This window comes from Poeciliopsis prolifica, unplaced genomic scaffold, assembly GCF_027474105.1.
Source record: "Poeciliopsis prolifica strain line A6 unplaced genomic scaffold, Auburn_PproV2 SCAFFOLD011, whole genome shotgun sequence".
NCBI lineage: Eukaryota > Metazoa > Chordata > Actinopteri > Cyprinodontiformes > Poeciliidae > Poeciliopsis > Poeciliopsis prolifica.
Window position 1 is genome coordinate 2,130,647 of NW_026562386.1, and position 18,513 is coordinate 2,149,159.

Below are 18,513 nucleotides of genomic sequence, written 5' to 3' on the forward strand. Positions count from 1 at the left end.
CATACTGATCCTTTTGTATTTGTAGAACATATTTTATTTTCATATTGTGCAAAAAAATTATAGGACATCTGTTAAAAAACAGCACAGAAAACAAACAAATATACATGTTTTAATCATAGTTTTAGAGGATAAAATTTAAAAACAAGGATCATATTATTTACAGTTGCCGTATTTTACAAAACTTTCATTAATACAAAATCTCCCTTCCAAAAAAACTGCTGAGCAAAGCAAAAGGACTGAGGTAGAATAAAGAGATAGAAAGACATGGCATACATGGCTGCAGTTTTTCCAGATTCTCACTCTGACTATAAATACAAAAGCTTTTCATCTACATTTAAAAAAACAGGAGGCACAACAAAGCTTAAAAGTGCTTTAACATGTCTACTGTGCTTTAGGACCGTAACTGAAAGCAAAAGGCCTACAAAACAAAATGTATTTGTTTTAGCAGTAATTTGAACAAAGACGCGTGTCCTTTTCTAGGATAAAACAAATCAGCACAGTAGGTATCTTCTCTAATTGTGCTGCATAGCACTAGTTGTTCCTGCAGTTCAATGTCACAAACTGTTACGCGTCCTCATACCATTAACATACAAACGTCTCTGTACCTGAACCATGCAACACATTCAATTGTCATAAGTGGGGGCAGGGACAGCGAAACATTTTCATAAATACATCAAGAGGCATCATAAAGGCATCAAGAAATAATCAGAGAAATAAGCAAGCACTAAACAAGACAGAGATATTGGAGCTCATCTTATAAAAATGTATCTGGTGTTTGATATATTCCCACAACTTTATTCTTCAGAAGCTCTCCTTTCCTGTGACTAGCTCCCACACACAGTCTCAACTTTTAAATGTAATTTATACTTGACGTGACGCGACGGCAAGAGTTTTAAGATTGTGGTTTGAGCCTCTAACCCGGCTAATGGGGTACAGCTTGGGCCTTAAGAATTTTCATTAAATATTTAATCTAACTTGGAAAAAAAAACATAAAAAAGAAATTCTTGTGGATCAGAAATCTCTGTTTCTGTTATTTGTTGGTCAGAAACTAAAATGTTTGGCAGCTTGTCCTCTAAATGCTCAGCAGTAGAAAATTATAACCCAGTTAACCAATAAAAAAAATAACTAATAAAGCATTAACAATTTAATATATTGTAAAAAATCATTATGTATTCTGGACAGGATTAAATACAGTGTGATCAGTATACATTCTTGTGTATGAAAACCAACATATATATTTAATATGAACATTATTGTAAACTATTTCTGTGTACCTACAATATTTCAGCACCAGCTGTTCAATTCATAATAAAATCTTCTGTATTCACAGATTATGTAAAAATAAGGACCATCAAAATACAATATGCCCAGATGGTGAAGAAGCATTTCTACTGGAGATTACAGTGATAAATGGTGGGACAAAGGAAATGTACATATTTTCAGACTCCACTGCACAAGAGTCATTGTATCCAACCTGTGGGCACTTTCTGCGTTTCCAGACCAGCTGAGCAAACTCTGTTGGTCCTCAGACTTCAAAAGTGTCACACCTTCACGGCAAAGAGTCTAAAAGAGCCTCCGTCTGTGTTGCTTTGGCTGAAAATGGACAAAAAAGATGTGTTATCTTTCCTGTTAAGTAAATAATGCAATCGTTAATTAGCTAGCGAAAGTGTCCATGCCTTTATACCCACAAATTTGTATTTTACAGAGATCAGATGAGATACATTTTCTTTACAAGTAAAAATCTGTGGTGTTGTGTTTGTATTCAGTCGACACGCTTCCTTAGTTTGTAGAAACATCTTTTGGCTGCAAGTGGAGAAGTTTCTCAAGTTTTCTTTTTGAACAGCTTTGCATAGTTACAGACTGGAAATTTTGCCAAATTCTTTTACAAAATTACCCCAAGTTCAGTCAAAGCTGTGAATATTAATTTTCAGACTCCCCACAGATTGATAAATCAGCCACATGTGATGAGTTTTGGTCTTTTTAATACATGAGGCTGACTTGATCTCAGCCTTTCCATTGTGGCTCTGACTGTACAGTATGTGGTTCTGATTAATGTTGTTGCCTCAATGAGTTGAAGTCATTATTAATGCATATGTTGTATTTTAATCTAACTTCAGGTATGAATACAACAGTCAGAGGTGAAGTGGATTTTTCCCTCATGGTTCAAATGATCTCAACAGCAAAATCCATCAAGGAATAAATCACGAGTTGATATTTTTGGTTGAAACCGCCACGAAACCTGCTGTTTCCAGAATGACTCACTGCCCCAGTATTTCTAAATACGAGGGGGTTTTCTTTTGGCTCCCACATGTGCTCAACTCATTGATATTAATTAGTTCATTAGCAGAAAGACCTTGAAGCTGTGCCACGATCAATAACCACGATAGGCTAGAACTACTGGAGTCCTGTAACAGATAATTGTTCGTACGGGGAAGCTGGCAGATTGGCTGACAGCGTCTCCATTCTGCAGTAATTGGATAGGCTGTAATTACATTCACAGCAGCACAGAGCAATCTAAACTGCCCACGCTGCCATGATGTTGGCACATGGCATTAACTCCTCCTCAGGCACTTACTGACCTCCTGTCCCAATGCCCCAAGTGCGGCCTTCACAGCTCTGCATCGGGTTTCAAACAGCCAGACTTGGATTGTTATTACCAATTCAGCACTTTGCTCAGTCAGTTGAAATCTATGGGTAAAGTAAGCAAAGAGGCAGTGTGTGGCCTAACCACACACCAAACCACACCATCACTCTTGCATCCCACATATGCCAGCAGCGCTGACCACGAGGACTTTCTTACCTGAGTTAGTCCACTGGAGCTAACCAAAGACATGAAAGTGATTTGTGAAGCATAGCGTGCAAGCAGAGAACCCACGACATTGGCTATTGCAGCGGACATCAATCACCCAGCTTCCTCGGACATGGTCTGCTTTGTCTTGTTAAATGTGCTTGTTGGTTTCAATAATCATACGAAAAACCTAAGCGAATTAAATTTAATTTCAAATCTTGCTAAGCATTGAACAAGATCCTGAAATACTTTATTCATCTACTAATGCAATTTCAAAGTGTTCAATCTCATTTATGAGGAAAAAACTAACATGTCCAAAGTGGGGCTATACCTTTGCTTGAAAGGGGACAATTCTGTGGATATCATGCAAAACATCGTCACCTTCCTAAAGCACTGGCTTCCTCTTTCAGCAAGAAGAAGTGACTTTTTTTTCCAAAATCTCTAGGATTGTGACTATATTTATTTTCTAGAAGGAGTTGCAAAGTGAAGCATTTACAGTTTGGCTTTGCAGCAAGAAACTCCTGGGTTCAAAACCCAGCCAGGACCGTTCCAGTGTTTAGTTTGGATGTTCTCTCTGGGTATGTCGGCTTCCTCCCACAGTTCAAAGACGTTCATGTTAGAAGAACTGACATTCCTGATCACTCATTAGTGTGAGTGTGTGATTGAATTATTGTGTTGCTCTATGATGGACTGGTAACCTTTCGTCCTGTGGAGACTGGAACAAACCAGACAGTAACCCTTCAAGAACTGAGCAGGTGTGAAAAATGGATTGACAGACGAACGTTTTCTACCAGAAGTTGAAGAAGGATTCAGAAGTAGGGATTTGGGATTTTAATGAGAACATGGGAGTATTTTTTATCTTTTTTATTGTTATTTGTATTCATTTTATATTCATTACAATACAAAGAACAGAGAAGAAACCCATGACAGGAGTTATTTTTAATAAATTAACTTTAGTTTAAAACTTCTCTGAATGTTTTCACAGCCAAGGAGGGCCTATAAGTTCTCAGTATGAGTGTTTTAGCTATTGTGTTTTTTAAAATTCAAACTAAATTCTTTATTGTTTGATTTAAATTGCAACTAATGAAACATGATGCAAATTTTTTAAAACCTTTGTACCTTTCAGAAATGAATAATGAACCTCAATGGGGTAAATATATAACTACAATTAGTCTAGTAAACACCAAAACAGCGAGGTTACCTTTCAGACTGGATGCCATTTTTTAGGACTCCAGTGTAACTCTTTCTTCTTTCCAGTGGCAGAACATCAACAAAACCTCCTTCTGCTTTGATTGCCCCTGCATGGATGGCCGATTTGCAAATGCTAGAGCTCTGTGAAGAGCAGAAAAAAAGTGGAAAAACCTTGGCACTTCAAAAAAAAAATACTCATACACACAGAAGGAGTGTGCAGAAGTCTGGCATTAGCGTAACAAGCCATAAGTTCTTATCAGGAGAGAGTAATTATTCAATTCCAATCTAAACACAGATCACGCTCTCCACTCATGCAATGATTCTAACCAGAGGTTTTATATTCCATGTTTAACCAACATTTAGTCTCCTTACCACTGCAGAAACATATCTGAGTGTCCTGTTTTGCAAAACATACTTTAACCCTTTGTTTAGTTTTGACCTGGAGCTCTTACTAAGTCTCAGAAGGACCAAGAATATACAAACAGCCCACAGTAAAACTAAAAAACTAGCAAACTTTTGGAGCTCTTTCAGCTGAGTTTATGACCACTTTGTAAATATTTATTAATACTCACATCTGCATAGATGTTGTTTCCGACGACAGGCGACCAATAGGATGGCTGAGTCTTACAGCTGGCTGGACAGATGATTCTGAGGACCCCAGAAGTACATAAACGTTATGGATTATGTTGCATTTAAGAGGAATAAGTGGCCACATTAGGATTTACGATCACATCACACATTCAGTAACGTAAGGAAAACTTCTCTTCAATCTTATAATTTAGTTGTATAATGTGTAAATATTTGCAACAACATAGGTTTTCAAAATATCTGTTAGAGGGCGTTAGACCATTTTTAAAAAATCAGTTCAGTAAAACAGCTAAAGCCAGCAAATGGAGGCACCTGGGACAGTGTGAGAATGGTCGTCTATAAGGGCAGATTTCCCTCACTGTGGTGTAGCAATCAGCATTATATTCTGTCAACCAGAGAGAAAAGATTAATGATAACACGGTATTAATACACTCTACAATATGCGCCATACTTGATCAATTGTTCTGACTCTACACGATTCTTTCCTAAAAAATATCGATTTACTCACCTTCCACTTTGACCACCGTGAAGGAGTTGCCAGGTTTATATTTGCTGCATAACAAAAAGAAAGATGCATTAAAACACTTTCAGTTCATGAAGTACAAAAGCAATGAAAAAAAAAATAAGTTAGCAAGACAGATCTGTACAATAAATTGTTTTCCTAGTAGTTATTTGAGTGCTTCTCTCAAGTTCATCAATGGTTGATGGTGATTCGGTCCATCCTATTTTGTTGGTGCTACTCATTTTACTCCTCATTTATTTTTTCTTCAATTATACACATCTGTATTTAATTTAAAAAAGAAACTAGAAAGAGCAGGTGTGTCTACCTGAGAGACTCGACTCCATTTTTTGTGGATCTGACGAAAAAAGGCAACTTGTCCGTCCTCGTTATGTCAACCAGCCCTCCATTGTTGTCGATGACCCCAGAATGGATAGCAGCTCGGCAAATACTTGATTGCTGGAACAGTGAGAAGCGGACTTTAAGAATGCCTTAATGTTAGAAATTGTTTAGAGATGTTTCCAGTTTTGAGAGACTCACCACATCATAAGAAACAGTCCCCCAAACTTTCCCTTTTGTATTAAGACAATTTGCTGGACAATTGTGTCTGCAGAGGAAGAACACCGGCTCATATCAGAGAGGAAGTGTGCGATAAGGGAATAAATAAGTAATTATCGACTAATATCCTGACCTGTTGCAGGTTGCTCCTTTACACTTATCCCGCAGTCTAGTCTCGCACTTAATGTTGTGAGCTGCAATAATGAGTCAACACATTCAGATTAATGAATGTGTTGGTTATTAATACAAAATGGTTATTAATATACAATAATTCCTGTGTCTACCGAGGTATGGATTGTTGGGAGTCTTTGGTGAGGACGTCCTTGGGGTGGCGGTTTTGGGAGAGGAGGGTTTGGGTGCAGGTTTCCTAGGGGTTCTGGGGGTGGGTTTGGAGGTGGTCCGAGGTGACAGTGGTACCTGAGGCTTTTCCACCTCGTTCATGTCCTCCGTCTCCGAGCGCTGAGAGTCTGGCAGCGATCAAATACGTAGATGTTAGGTTGAGGCATTCATTACAGAGAAAATATGCTGGGAATTAAATTTAAGAGTTTTCCTAGTTTGGGTTTTAATTGCTTAGTGTTTTTCTTCCTGCTCTGTTTATCGGTACCTGTACGTCAAATATCTACGTGTCTAAATATCAAATACAATTTAGTACAGAGTTGTGAAGTGGAAGGAAAATGATACATGGTTTTCGAAACTATTTTATGAACAAAGATTGTCAAATTTATGCACAAATAGGTTTTTACTTCAAGCCAGTGTCTTTTAGAAAACCAGGAGGTATTGGACATTACAGATGGAAAACATTTTGGGCTTTTCTCTAACAGATTTGATCATCTGGAGCCCAACATCAGTCAAATTAGACTTATGTTAGTGTAGCACCTATAGACATTTATTTTGAAGTCTAGCAAGCAAATTTCAATTAAATGTAGGTCTTGGATGGTTAAGTGCTCAAGTCTTGCCCTTCTCAACTCCTACAGCGACAACATCTTTGGTGTGGACTTTGAGTTTACTTGGCAGAACACCAACAAAGTAGCTCATAATACCATTTTTAAAAGTCGTTTTCCAAAATTGCAGAGAAACGTCTCACCTTTGTAGCACAGATTATTTCTACATCCTCCTCCAAAACTTGGAGGACACTGAGAACAAGGGCGACCATGTTGATATGGTGCCTCTCCGATCCAGTTTCCCCTGCGCAGAACCAGATAATTAATTATCAAAGTGTGGTGGCTTTGTCATTACTCCAGGAAACTCCCAACAAAGACAATCACTCTAGTAATTTTGCTCCTAAATTTAGATACTTTTTAATCCACACCAATATCAAAACATAATATATTTAACATTTGCTAACCATGTACAGGGCAATGCAAGCAAGTCTAGAGGTTGTTGACGAACAGCGGACTGTGGAGGAATACTGATCTTACTTTGGGGAATAGTTGCAAACAAGGTAAACAGCGTTCTCCCATATTTCTCCCCACACGTTCATCCTTGGACACACGTGTACAGCACAGCCCACTCGGTTCGTGGTTGCCCAGACCAGCTGAAATGAGGGAAAACAAATACGCAGCCAAAGTTAGCACTGGCATTCTCTGAATGAAAAGACTATATTTCTAGACTGACATTTCTCACACTCATTAATTCAAGAGGAAACACTTAAATTGACTGTTTTAATTAACGGGGCCACAGGGACCTGCTAGGGCCTCTGATTCTGCCTTAGGTTGGTGTGAAGTTTGCGTTAGGCTGTGAAAAAGGAAACAAATGTATATTTTTAATATCTCAAATATGGTTTTAAAATGGTCTGCTGAAGTTTCAATTTCAGAAGATATATGAAAAGAGCAGCTGTAGAGGTGTTACGGATAAATCACGTCCCATCAGAGGGAAATAAAAAAGCTGCATATTCTAAAACTTCTCCTAACACCTCCCTCTCAAACATGTGCTCCCCTTCCTCAGGAATGTTGGTCCTTTTTTTTTCTTCTTCTTCTTATATGCTTAGGAGCTGCTGGAAGCAGTGAGTTAGCACACAGACTGACGTGTGTCTCCAACGCAGCACAATGCAATCAAAAGGTAGCACTGGAGTGCAACAGCCTGGACGGCAGATACGTCAACCAACAGCAGACAGACAGTTAGGTGATGGCTCAGCTCCTCCTGCTTCTGTCAGCAGCATCTTCAAAGGAGCCCAGGTCAGGCAGTGCAGGATGTCTGCTGGGTTTGGAAATGACTGCCAGATGAAAGTGATCAAGTTTCAGGGTGAAAGCAAAGAAGAGAGACTGAGCCTGTTTCCGTAAAGTCAACCCGACATCTGTGAGGCTGACTCGGCCAGCTCTTCTGTCTATGCGTCCTGATTCAGTTTTAAATTTTCTCATTTAGACATTCTTTTTTCTTTAGGGTCTCACATTTTGTTCAGTGTTAATCAGGAAATGCTGGTCCAGATAAGCACGTGGTTATACGACGCTGCTAAGAGATTTCCTATCAAATTGTTATGTTCACAGGAAACACTGACAATATGAGTCTTCGCTGTGACAGGGCGTGGCATTATTTAGTTTCTGCCCCAAACGAGTTGTTAAGAGCTTATTTTGATTGCTTATACTCGTTAGGGAGCAGGTGCAGCCTCTTTCAGGCGCCATCTGTCCCACTGCACCCTGCTGATGGTGCTAAAGTTGGGAACTGCTGCAAAGCTTTAAGACTTTTGATAATATGCAGTCTAAAACCTAAAACGCCTGGAGAACTTAAATCGCTATACTGAAAGGTTTTTTAAACACAGTCAATGATTCATGGAAAGCATTATTCTGGACTGAAACAAGAGTGATTACCACAATATGCGGACCAGTAAATTGAGGACTAAGTAATTCTATATAGACAAAGATTCTTTAAAATACCATAATTTTTATTAAACATGTGGAGTTTGTTTTAAAAAAAAAAGTTATAAAAAAGAGCACAGCTAAAAGTTAAAAGAAGTTGGCATATTCTCAGGTTAAGACGGAAGGAGCCAGCATGGATAATATTTATATTGTTATCATCTAAAGTTCAGGCCAAAAGATCCACAGAGCACTACAAATATTTTCAAACAACTCCTGTCATAAAGGGTTAAACACATCAATAGTGCTTTAGTTCCTATTAGTAATTCTATATATGTTTTTTTTCTAGCATAACCACAACAGAAGAAACTAATGATGAATAGATCCATCCCAGTTCTTGAGTTGTTTTCCTGTAAATCATCAGGAAGGTCACAGACTTTTTGTACTTAGCACATCTCACCCTCGAGCCGGGAAGCCAGCTCATTCCATCCCGTCAAGGCAATAAGTTATTTGTTAAGAGACAAATTACTCATCTACCTGGGTGTAGTGGGTGCACATTGGCCCTGAGCAGCGGTCAGGGCACCACGGGTTGCACTCTTGAGGGTAAGGGTAGGTGTAGTCCTTTACTTCGTCGTACCACGCCTGGACATGGAAGGCAGGTGAGCGGTATCTGTAGGGCCAATGCACACACACACACACACACACACCCACACACATACGCACACACGCACACACACACACACACAAACACATTTAGAAAAACAGTAGGCTTAGTCACAGCCGGTCCAGCTTCCTGGGGCAAAAGGGAAATATCTGAGAGAGCTGCCAGGTGCTTTGGCTCAGACTTGAGAAACACTGCATAAATCTCTCCTCCTTACCTCCCATTACTCCGCAGAAGATGAGTCCGAATTTGACCTGGCGCAAAGAACTGCAGACTGGTCCCACATAACAAGGGGAAATTGAATCAAGTTGGGGGGGGAAAAAATCAACGAGAAGTAAACTTAAACATGGCACCATCGCCTAACCAATCAGTTAAATTCTTATAAACAACTCTTGAAAAGTGCTGATGGAGGCGAGGAGGAGAAAAAAAATTACTTTGTTGGCAATGAAAGAAAAAAAAAGGGGGATATGGGCTTGAGAGAATCAGAGCAGATTCCTGGAAAGGCACCTGCTGCGATATCCATGTGTTGTCACACAGAGGCCAACTGTGTCGGGCCATTCAAAGACACACTTCCTTGCCATCGCTTTGGTCTTCCACAGATCTTGGATGGATTTCAGGTCTGAACTCAGCCTGGGCCAGTCATAAATGTTGTTATTGTTCACGATCCAACATTTCAAGACCACTTTAGTGATATGTTTCAGATCACTGCCATGTTAGAGGGCCCAAAGGTCACCAACAGAGGATTTTTGCAGATGTTTAACTCGGTTGGGCATATTCATTTGGTCCTCACGCAGAGCCACATAAAAAATGCCAATTCCTGATAGCAGCAAGGTAGATAACCAAGACTGGTGTCCATGCCACCGTTTCCCCCTAATAGATATGTGCAAAGTGGCTTAATATTTCCTTCTGCTCACCTGGAGGATATTCAGAGTGTTCTGTAGTTAAACATGCGAATATGTAGCTGAAATATTTTTGGTTTACTGCACTATTAACTTTGCATATGCTCATAGACCTTGGATATGTATTGTTTGGTTTTGTGACTGTCATTTTCCTCTTCCCCATTCTGAATGTTTGTAGCTTTTAGGAGGTTCTGGCCAAATTTTAGACCTGAATCAAATCAGTTAGTGACGAGACCTAAAGACAAACGTTTGGCAACAAAACCTTCCAGGCTCGATACCTGCTCACCATCACAAAATGGTAGCAGTCATAACGCCAGTGGAAACTTGTAGCAACGCTGATGTATTTACACGCTGATGTATTTACACAGATTGTTTTGGTTACTTTGCAGGAAAAATAAAGGCTCTGCCTGTGATTACTGAGAAAAATTATGGATCATTTTTAAATATGACATTATGATTTTCATTTTTTCCACCATCATGTCATAAAAGTTTTTATTTTTAAATCTGTACTGTCCTTACCGAGGTTACGTTTACTAAAATATTTATGTCTGGACAAAGACTCAAGAATCGTTGGCCAGGAAAGTGACATTTCCATCACTGCCCAGTTAAATGTTCTCTTGACTAATCACTAGAACCAAAATGAACTACGATACAGATGAAATCAGAAATTATATGAAACGCGGTGCCATGCTTAAAAAGTAATGACAACTGTTCACACAACTCTCTTTGTCTTAGTAATGAATTCAACATCAGGGAATTACCAAATAATCAATAACATGCTGTATCAGCTGTTATTTCTTAATATTAAAACCTTTTGAGACATTGTAAAAGCAACTTTTATACAACATAAACTCCAAAAAAGCCATTTAAACAATCCATAAATCCAGATTAGCTATGGATCTCTTATTTACAGTTTTATCATAACTGCAATTTTATGAGTAAAATTATTCATCTATCATTTAGTATTATTATTAGATATAGCTGCAGTCAGAAGACTAAACATATGCATTGTGACTAATTCAGGAAGTTTAATGCTTCATATAAACTTTTACCAGGATGGAATGATTACAGAAATGACAAACCAAAAAGAGTCAAGTCAACTGAGTCAGAATTAGGTGATATGAGTTGCATAGCCTGCATGAACAACAACCCAAAATGAATAGGACATTCATCCAGATGACAGGTTTGAATCTCACCTCCCCCAGTGTACTGCCAGGTTTTGTCCAATCGACATGAGGAGGTCTTGAGGTCCATGGTCCCACTGACACTCTTCAGCCCAGTGAGTGGCTGACCTCTCCAGCTCATCGTCCCAAACCTGCATGCATGAGACACAACGCAATTTGTTTCACAGATGGACAGATTTTCCATAATAATATGTTCTGATTTTGCAAGATTTCAGCCTAAATCTTTTCCAAGACCTTTACCAATGCACTTCCTTGAGAGATGACTGAGCTGGACACAGTTTAAATGTCAACCTGTAAAAATGTTTGACTTCAGCTCCAATAGAGTCACAGCTGAATTAGTGAAAGGGAGGAGAGAAAAACAGACAACACCTGACTCCAACAGTGAAAAGCAGTGAGGGCTCCCAGCTGCCTGGGCCCTCAAAGGACATCCCCTCAGTAAATTTCCAGGCTTTTGGTGGTCACTAAAGCATGCATACACCGAACCCCCAAGAAGCCCTTTACCAATGCAAACACACACTGCTTGTTCCCTGGAGTACGAGAGAGCAGAGAGGCTCTACAGACACTTGCCTCCACACCATGACCACATTCCCAAGACACACAGCTGCTGCTGCTGCTGCTGCTGCTGCTGCTGCTGCTGCTGCTTCTCCCAACCTCAAACAGCACCGACTTCTGAGTAATCCTCTGTATGTCGCAACAATAATCCCTCTCCTGCTTTACCCAGAAATGTTCCACGAGTCCCTGAATTTCACCGTCGGCCTCTTCCTCTCTCCCTCGCCCTCCCGTGTTCTTCACAGCTGAGCTGTTTTCAGGTAAGACGCAGTCAGCATTAAAGCGCTCCCTGTAAAAGACTGGCACAGCAGGCTGGCAGCGGGTCAGCCTTTATGACTCCATGTTTCCAGCAGAGAGAAAAGATTGTTTTTACACCACCTCCATTCTTTCTGGACAATTTAAAGCCTTTTAAACCCCTAATTACGAGCCTTGTTATGGTGTTTGTTTCTGCTGACGCTTCAATTTCCAGGAAATTAAACTTTTGATCCTTTTTTTTTCTGCTTAATTGGCATTTATGTGTCACATCTCACCATGTACTCCATGTTTGAGGCGGTGGGATAAACGCTGCCCCTCAGCTTGTTGTGCAGCTGGAGGATCTCCTCCCGGTCCGACCAGAGGATGGCTCGCCTCGTCCTGTTGCCAGCTGTGGAGCTAACGCCGTTACGGTCCGCTTCTTGCTCGTAGCGGCTCAGCAGGTGCCGCAGTTCCTTGGAATCCGGCAGGAAGAGCGAAGACGAGTCAGTGACGCAGCTCATCAGGAGGGAGAGGAAGAGGAGGCAAGGCGAAGCAGAGTGGGTCATTCTGATACGCAAGCTGTCTGGAGTGATAAACCTCCTCAGGAGCCCAAATAACCTGGAGAGTTGACAGAGACGTGGCACATGTTACAACATATGTTTAGACATGTCATAAACTCTACCAAGAAACTGTGAAAACTAAATCTTCTCTAACATCAACTTCTCTCCATGAGTGGATGAAGCCAGTGCTTACTCTTTCTCTATAGTTTCCTCAGTGGTGCTTAGTTAAAGTGAAAAAGAGAGCATTTAGAAAACAATGGGCATTTTTTACTCCCTCCATGGATTCTTTGTGGGATTTAGGTCAGTGGGTTGATGGTAAATCAAGTGCAATGATAGTACAACCATCATTAAAGCAGATATTTGTGCTTTTCCTGACTAAATGTAACCAGCATCTCTGTTATAAGAGAGAATGTGAAGCTCTAATATTTGCTGACAAACATTCATGACACCTTTGGACTTGTTAAAACACACCGACCATCTCAAGCTGGTGCAACAGCCTCCCAAGTCATCTCTGATTAGGGAACTTCACTCTCTACACCTCAAGCAACCCTCTTGATTCTGTGCCTCTCGTTTCTTCCTCCAGAGTTGATTTTCAAATGAAATGCAAAATTAACTACAATCTGAAAACTGATTTAGTGAGTCAGTAAGCAACCGACCCATCTAATGGAATTTGCTTTACAGTCATCTGAAGGCTGCAGCTTTCTCTGGAGATTGTCCACCAATGTCTTAACCGAATTTTTTTTCTTCCATTCAATTTTCTATCAATATTCTTTGCCATCTTATTCGACAATGAGCAAAGTGGCTTGCCCTCTTCCTACGTAACACTCAAGTTTTGTGGACAAACAAAATCTGGGATTTTGAACACATGTGAGCCACAATTATTAAAGTGACCAGATAAAAACTCTTAGAATATATCACTTCGTGTGAAATGAATCACTATGCAATATCAGGCTCATGTATTGGAGTCAATTCAAAAATGCTTTATTTATCCTAAAGGGCAACTAAATGTTGCCATAAGTCGTTTGAGTATCTCTGAAGAGTCATTGTGGGTGGAGTTGTTGTGGGAAGGATTTCCAGTAACAGCCAGTCTTGCAATAAATCTAAAGAGGCTTCTGACTGAGGACTGCTGCTGTATGACTGTCGTGACAATCTAACAGCTCAACATGCAGGCAGCAGAGACAACATTCCTCAGCAACATGTTGGCGCCAATTGGATGACACCCATCAATTGTTGTCGAGCACTGCTAATCCACCTCATTTGCTTTTGCTGTTCCTCGTCAAATCTCTGTCTGGCTGCATGGTTAGAAAACCTGACAGAGTCAGCTAGTAAAATAAATTTTATATGATACTGTATTCTTAATAAAGTGACTGCATTAAGTTTAGTCCATCTAGAGAAGATCAAACTGAACACGCTTTAAATAGAGCTGGATTCTTTCATAAAAATGGAGGCATACTCTGTTTTAAACAAGGCAGTTTCATGCATGAATGACTGTATTAATGCACATGCATGAATGACTGTATTAATGCACAAAACTGTAGTGATCAGACGCAATATTTCTACAAAATTTGATGTTCACAAACAGCTTATCTCTGAGTTTAAAAGCCTTCAACAGAGTTGCACTTAAAGCAGCGTAATATGACTTTCTGTTGCTAATAAAGTTTAAAAAAATGATGATGACAGGATGGATTTGTGGCAATCAGAGAAGTGCTCTGACTCCGGGGAGAACAACCTGAGATTAGGTTCACAAGTTTTAACCTGAGTGAACCGTGTTTGGGCAGAAGATGAAATTCTCCCGCCAGGCTGCAGCCACACAGGAGGACGTCCAAAGACTAAAAACTAAAGCAAACATCACAAAGTTTCGTAGAGAGGGGAGGTAGTCAGGCGGTGACCAGAGAAGAACAAAAACAAATAAATAAACTAAGTTTCAGCTTGCACTGGTTGCTCTTATCCTTGAATCCCTTCACCCTTTTCCCTGTGGCTGAAAAGGCAGCTTGAGGTCTGGCGCCGGCTCTGTGTCAACACGCCGTGCCAGCTCTGGGCACTGAGACCAAGCCAACGGGCAGCCCGGGCACCACACCCTTCTCCTCAGCCTGTGCCATGTCTTCCTCCCACTGAAGCCCCACCAGCTTCTCTGTCTGGGCCCTTCTCATGGCCTTCATGAATTTTATACCACAGTGACAGACAGAGCAGGGGACTCAGAAGAGAAGTGTGCACAACTCTGTTATGGGAGCCACTTCTGGGCTGATCCAAGGAGGGAAGCCTGCCTTAAGAACAGCTGATTCAGCAGGGAAATTTAATACAAATGCATGTTTATTTTTGCATTTTCCACTCATTTCATATACTTTTTAAACGTGTAAATCAGTTTCATTTGATGCTTTTCCTTAAAACAAAAGTTCACTCATCTTTTGGAAAATTAACTTAATTTACAGCTTTAGTCAGCAGCAACTGCATGGCATTTTTCAACATCCTACAGAAACATTGAAATTCTCCATACAATTTCCACCTGGTGGCAACAGAAAGCGGCAGTCCGTGTCCAACAGCTTTCATTTGCGCACACGCCAAAAAATACAAAAGTTGGTGTTTCCAAACTTAAGCGCATCTCTCATTCAACAGCACTGCAGGCACGACGCCAAACGTGAGCAGACATTGAAAGCATAAAACCCTCACTCACCTCTGTCTCTCTGCAGCTGCTGGAAGATATCGCTCAGTCTGCGCTGGAGAGTTTCCTTATTAGAGGAGCGGGGCTGCGCTGGCTGCTGTTGCTATTTGGCGACTTTCCTGAGGCTCGTTGGAAACTGTGTTGCCTCTGTGAAACCGAGCGCCTTATATAGCTAGAGACGGAGACCCCTGATGAGCAGAGAGAGAAAAAAATGACTGTGTCTCCTCTGCGCCCTCCCCAGCCTCCCCCTTGTTCTTGGCACACAGTTCACTAGTGTCTGGGGAGAAAAAGGAAAAGAATCAGAATCTGTGAGTGAGCATGCTGTCTAACAAATCAGCAGCGGGCAGTTCTATTCCCCATCACTAAAACTTGATTGCAATTGAAAATTAAAAGGATTTATAATACAGGAATATTGACCCACATACTCAGATACTTGTGTGAACTGCTGCATTGTTTTGTGGGATGGCAGCAGGCAGCATGTGGTTGTGTTAAAGTCCTCCAGGTTGCTTCAGGTCTTCTTGCTTTGTTGGCTCTGGTTTCCTATGGCCCTCTTGACAGTGCGCCATAGATTCTCTGAGGGATTCATGTCAAATAAAGCAGTGATGCCATTACCATTAAACGCAAGAGATGCAGTGGTTGTAGCCCATGTCTGGGATACATTTTTGCACCATAAAGCACCTACTTGAATCCATGTCCTGAACTCATGAATAGATTTCATCCATTTGGCTATGCCTGCTGCTTACGCACTTTTGTTTTTTTTTGCTATATTTTTTCCTACCACTCCTGTATAATTTGCTGCCCAAGAGAATCAAATAGCCAAAGAATAATAAACTTCTATAGTTTGGTTTTCACGTAAAAAACTAAAAACGGAGAGTAATTTGTTATGTTGCTTTTGAATTATTTTCTGACACTTCCATAAATGTTTGCAATATTGGGGGGGAATCATATCTGCAACTGATTTGACTGTATTCCTCTACAGTCAAACTCATTGGAGGGATGCAAGAAGGGAAAGCAATCTTGGCAAGAAAATAAAAAAGACAAACTCTTTATATGGCTCACAGAGACGAGAGTTGGGCAGAATAATAAAAAAGGGAGATGACCCAGTTTCGTATCACTCCCTGCATAAGGCTAGTAGATGTGTGACCCAAACGGTTCATATTTTTCCTCTGACATCTGTTTGCTTTCCTTTTAAAACAGACTTTTATAGTAGCGTGTCCTGTCCTGGTGATTGCCATTGAACTGAAGCCTAACCTTTCCTTTCAATACAGACTCGGCCAAATTGTGGCGCATCAGTTCTTTTAAACATCATTTGGAGACGGTAGCAGGCAGCGGTGGGATAATTTGTTGGTCAAGTAACCACAACTAGATGGTTCATTTCAAGAAATCTAGTTAAACATGGCTCTGACTGCGCAGTGTGCAGTTGCTAGTAGCAGCAAGACGGTCCTGGGTGTTTGCCTGTGCGTGTGATTTCACCACAATCCAAAAGCTTGGCTGCTAGATCTGTCTAATTTGTCCTTAACTGTCTGTGTCTGTTGTCTCGTGATGGACTGGTGACCAGACAGGGTGTAACCAGCCTGTTGCCCAATGGCTGCTGCAAATGAGCACCAGCATCTCCCCTGACAATGGATGTTCAAAGCATTTTAAATGGGACCATGTGCACCATTTTATAAGCTTTCTTTCCAATGTTTATCGTCTCATTGAAAAAATATGTTAAATGCTTTTGTCCTCTTTTGTGACACCATCTTTTGAAAGCCAGTTCTCGTCAGAACCGCATTTGGTCTTTAAAGCATCCTGGCTGGATACAAACCAAAATGTGCTCTGAAGTAACCAAACGCATATGAGCTGGACGGGCTTAACACTTGCGAAAGAGCCTGGTGACAGAAAAATGTCACGCATACCTGTAACTGACAAGAGGACGCGACTGAAAATGACCAGACCATGCAGAGGAAGAAACCCAAGAAAAATCACTTCAGTAACATGTTAACAGTTTAGATATTTGGTTAACATATCTTAACAACTAGACCTATTTAGTTGTTGAGTCCTGAGTTAGCAGGTTTTGACAGCTGTTCAAAATTCTGTTGAAAAACTTTATTTTATGGTGCTTTTTTTTTCCCTCAGAGCAGTTATTCATTTCTCAGCTCCATCAGACCCGATAAATAATTCAATCCAGGCCAAATGGAAACTTACAACTTTGCCCTGAAGACACTAGAGAGGTTACGCAACTGAAGCTTCGTCTTGTTTATGTAGCATTTCATAGTAACCTGGGATCCAGAATCCTGTTTTATAGATCCATTAATGGCACTACGGTCATGCAGGTTTGTAAATCAAATGTTTAAAAACTTTGGAAAGAGATTGGATCAGCGAAATGAGTGGTTTTATGATAAAGGGCCGTTAGGGGTTTGATTCCAGTTTAGCCAAAAGGTGGAAAAAAAGCATGTTGGACTTCTTTAGCAACTCTGTAAGTGAATGACCCCTAAGCCAGAGATCTAGTCCTGTATTTTTAAGTCCTGTAGGTTTGAGATACATCTGTGATCCAGCACCTCTGAATCAAATGATTGAATTACCTTTTCAGTGTACCACCAAGTTTGACCAAGGCCTGTTAACGAGGTGTTCATTAGAAAATGTTCAACACAACCACATTTGAGTTTAGATCAGTGTTCCCCAACCCTGGACGCACACTGCCCTGCTAGTTTTAGGCTTTTCTTTGCTTCAACCAGCTGATTTCAATTGATGGCCATGAACAATTACACAGTTATCCCTGGTCTAATATAAGGCATATTAGACCAGGGAAACGTCTAAAACGTTCAGGACGGTGTACTTTGAGTACCAGGTTGGAAAACACTGGTTTAGATATCTATATAATGGTTTACCAAAAAAAGTTTCTAATCAAACGTACTGAATTATGCCTGTATGTTAATAGTTCCTCATAACTGGAACAGTCCAACCATCAGAAGTGATGCATTTGTTTAAAGTCCCAGTGGACGTTTCATTGGTCAAGGGAAAAAATAAACAAGTATGAAATGAGCCTGAAGGAAAGAACATCCAACAATGCTTGGACATTAACACAGGTAGGAGTCCAACATGAAATTTTCTTCCCAAGCCTGTAGGCTCAAAAAAAAAAAAAAGAGTACTTTTTTTATTTAAGTTAAAAATGATAGAATTGGTTAACGTTTTAGGCAGAAGCTAGAGCTAAACGAAGGGGACACCTATAGTAAGGAAGTAATACCACCATGGAATATAGCGGCACAGAAATGCCTTGCTTTGCAAATTTTTCAGGCACGGGTCTGCTTCCCATTACAGCAAAGCGAGCCGAGCTCAGCCACAACCTCAACAAATACTGCGGGCCGAGAGGCA

The 18,513-nt window shown here is 40.5% G+C and overlaps 1 protein-coding gene across 1 annotated transcript; it reads right to left on the reverse strand.

The window, feature by feature from the left end:
- Positions 1-17: 17 nt before the first annotated feature.
- Positions 18-15,284, reverse strand: crispld2 (cysteine-rich secretory protein LCCL domain containing 2). The gene is made up of 15 exons (XM_055036955.1): positions 15,172-15,284; positions 12,237-12,558; positions 11,170-11,288; positions 8,951-9,083; positions 7,043-7,158; positions 6,709-6,809; positions 5,909-6,091; positions 5,758-5,818; positions 5,607-5,673; positions 5,395-5,525; positions 5,076-5,119; positions 4,880-4,952; positions 4,552-4,627; positions 3,990-4,120; positions 18-1,593 (listed from the first exon to the last, which is right to left on the reverse strand). Exons 2-15 carry the CDS (start codon positions 12,504-12,506, stop codon positions 1,542-1,544), a joined length of 1,557 nt encoding a protein of 518 aa, XP_054892930.1. The 5' UTR covers positions 12,507-12,558; positions 15,172-15,284; the 3' UTR covers positions 18-1,541.
- Positions 15,285-18,513: the final 3,229 nt, after the last annotated feature.

Excerpts from the sequence above, each read along its gene's own strand:
- crispld2 (XM_055036955.1), bottom strand. The coding sequence starts at position 12,506 with ATGACCCACTCTGCTTCGCCTTGCCTCCTCTTCCTCTCCCTCCTGATG. Across the intron at positions 9,084-11,169 it reads CTGGCAGTACACTGGGGGAG|ATACCGCTCACCTGCCTTCC; the intron begins GTGAGATTCAAA and ends TTGGCCCTACAG. Across the intron at positions 4,628-4,879 it reads CCATTCTCACACTGTCCCAG|AATCATCTGTCCAGCCAGCT; the intron begins GTGCCTCCATTT and ends TGGGGTCCTCAG.